The sequence below is a fragment of the Frankliniella occidentalis genome, unplaced genomic scaffold, assembly GCF_000697945.3.
Source record: "Frankliniella occidentalis isolate FOCC.00 unplaced genomic scaffold, Focc_3.1 Scaffold351, whole genome shotgun sequence".
Taxonomy (NCBI): domain Eukaryota; kingdom Metazoa; phylum Arthropoda; class Insecta; order Thysanoptera; family Thripidae; genus Frankliniella; species Frankliniella occidentalis.
This window is the reverse complement of record NW_026267474.1, coordinates 39077-41298: the sequence shown is the minus strand read 5'-3', so window position 1 is coordinate 41298 and position 2222 is coordinate 39077. Positions and strand designations below refer to the sequence as shown.

At 42.3% G+C, this 2222-nt stretch overlaps 1 protein-coding gene across 1 annotated transcript in view; it reads right to left on the bottom strand.

Moving 5' to 3' along the window:
• Positions 1-901: 901 nt before the first annotated feature.
• Positions 902-2222, bottom strand: part of LOC113213210 (uncharacterized) — a 28921-nt gene continuing 27600 nt past the window's right edge. Inside the window, exon 6 of the mRNA XM_052274205.1 lies at positions 902-1022. Within this exon, the coding sequence (XP_052130165.1) occupies positions 949-1022 (74 nt within the window). The 3' untranslated portion in view covers positions 902-948. The remainder of the gene's footprint in view (positions 1023-2222) is intronic.

Sequence of the window (2222 nt, the reverse complement as noted above, 5' to 3'; positions counted from 1 at the left end):
CCGGTGCCAGCTTAGGCCAACGCCGCGGTGGAGCGCTAACCTTAAACCCTTACGGCCCCGTGACCCTTCGGGTGATCGGGTTCCGTCAGGCCGAGAGCTAACCGCGACACCACGCCTCTAAGCCGAGACAATGACTAGTACGGTTGTTGAGTCGGCGATAGTACTTTTGATTGTACTCGCCTTTGTGTTTGGAGCCCCGGGCTGGGCTCGGGGCGGCCGCGACAGGCCGCCCTCGCGCCGCGGGCCCCGCCAAGCCCCGCGGCGGCTACTGAGGCCGGCCGGCAGTTGGGCCGGCCGGCTGAGGCCGCGCCCGCACAGGTGTGCGTGCGCGGGACAGTATTTGAACCAAGCCCGGGCCGCGGCGTTCTGCAGCGACCCGACGAGGCGGAAAAGAAATAAATTACGAAATTGCACAACACATGCCAACTGGGCGTTTTGCCAAACCAACCCAAAAATCGCAACCTTACTTAACCTATCCTAACCTAATCTAATTCAGCTGGAAAAACGAACAGATGGTTGAATATTTTTGATAAAAGTAACGCCCAGATAGGCGTTAATTCGGTTAAACTGTTGAGTAATATAAACGTGAAAAATAATAAACGCTCATATTGATTAACGCCTAGAACGGTCAACGCCAAGACCAACGCAAAGGCTCATGCTCTAGTGCTCAGCCAGTTACAAGTTCAATTATTCTAACGCTCAGTTTGGCATACGCTCAGTTGGACTAACGTTTAGTAAGACTAATGCTAAATCAAACCAATGTCTAAACGTCAAAACGCCCAGAAAAAATCGACGCTGTGCCTGACAAGATCGCCTCCCCCTTCCTAGAAGAAGGGGATATTTTGACGATAAAGAAAAAGCTAAATAATTTGAAAACGTATATCAAAAAATCTATGTAGAAGGTTTGGTTTTTGGAACCTTCAAAACATCATAATACTTACATACAATCTAATTCTTTTGATCATCAGTAGGCGTTGCAGGATCTCCGTAGGGGCAATGTGAGTCACTGACCTTCACCCAACCTATAACACAGTCATACAAAATTAAAACTTCAAATGTGTACATGTTTATGTTCGTTTTGTATGTGCGCCGGTCGATAGCGCAGTCGATTACTATACACAATGATTAATGCAGTGTTCAATTGACGTGCACATGCACGTGCTCAACACTATGTTGCACACTTTAAAGTGTTTGACTGGGTATTTGAATGATATAACGTGTTCAACAATACAGTTGAACACCTAAAGGAATACTATCCCAGGTGAAAAAAGATTGGCAGTAAATTTGTTGGCTGAGCGATTAGCGAAGCTCATTGCTCCACTGACTGAAAAAGTTTAATTCTGTTTGTTAGTTCGTTTGTTTGTCTATCCGTCTGTATGCACGATAACTTGAGAAGGAATTGAGATAGCGATCTGGGAATTGCAGGACCGTTTTGTATCACAACAAGCAGTCCCGCCCTTCCGCCAAACGGAGTTGCCAGCGGAGTTCCCATTCAAAGAGAATGACTTACAATTTACATTTTTTGCGACATTTACCTGGAGTTGTGAGGCAGCTGGGCCCTCTGTGGACATCTTCATGTCTCATGTTTGAAAATCTTAATGGTGCGTTAAAATATGTTGTGCACGGTACTCAACAAGCTGGTGTGCAGGTTCAAAACTATTTTGAGATTTTAACACAATTACCTGGACCTTCTAAGTTAAAAGACCATTGTTTGAAGATGTCGTCTGCTAATGCTAGATTAAACATTTGTCAAAGTTCAGGTAACAATACTCCTGTAATAGGACCTCTAGTAAAATTAGAAAATCATTTGTGGAGCTTTAAAAGAATGAGAATTAATTCTCAATTGTACTCTGCTACCCCTCAGAAGGAATCAAATAAAGACTCGTCATTCATATCATATAAAATTGACGATTCTGTTGTGGTTCATCGTGGGATTACTAATTCTTTTCTAAAAGAGTGTACTTCAAAATGAACTGTTTCATGTAAATGCCTTGATGTGTATGCCACTGTGAATAGCACTGTTAAAAATGTTATTAAAATTCACAACATTTTTGTTATTAATTTTAATAACATGCGTGATTTCATAACTGGTGTTGTGAAAAGTAACAATCATGTTATGAAAATTCATACGAGTTGTGAAAATTAAGAAATGTTGTGAATTTTCTCAACAAGTTATAACTTTTATGAAACTTTTCTGAAAAGTCATAACTGTTAAAGGTTCA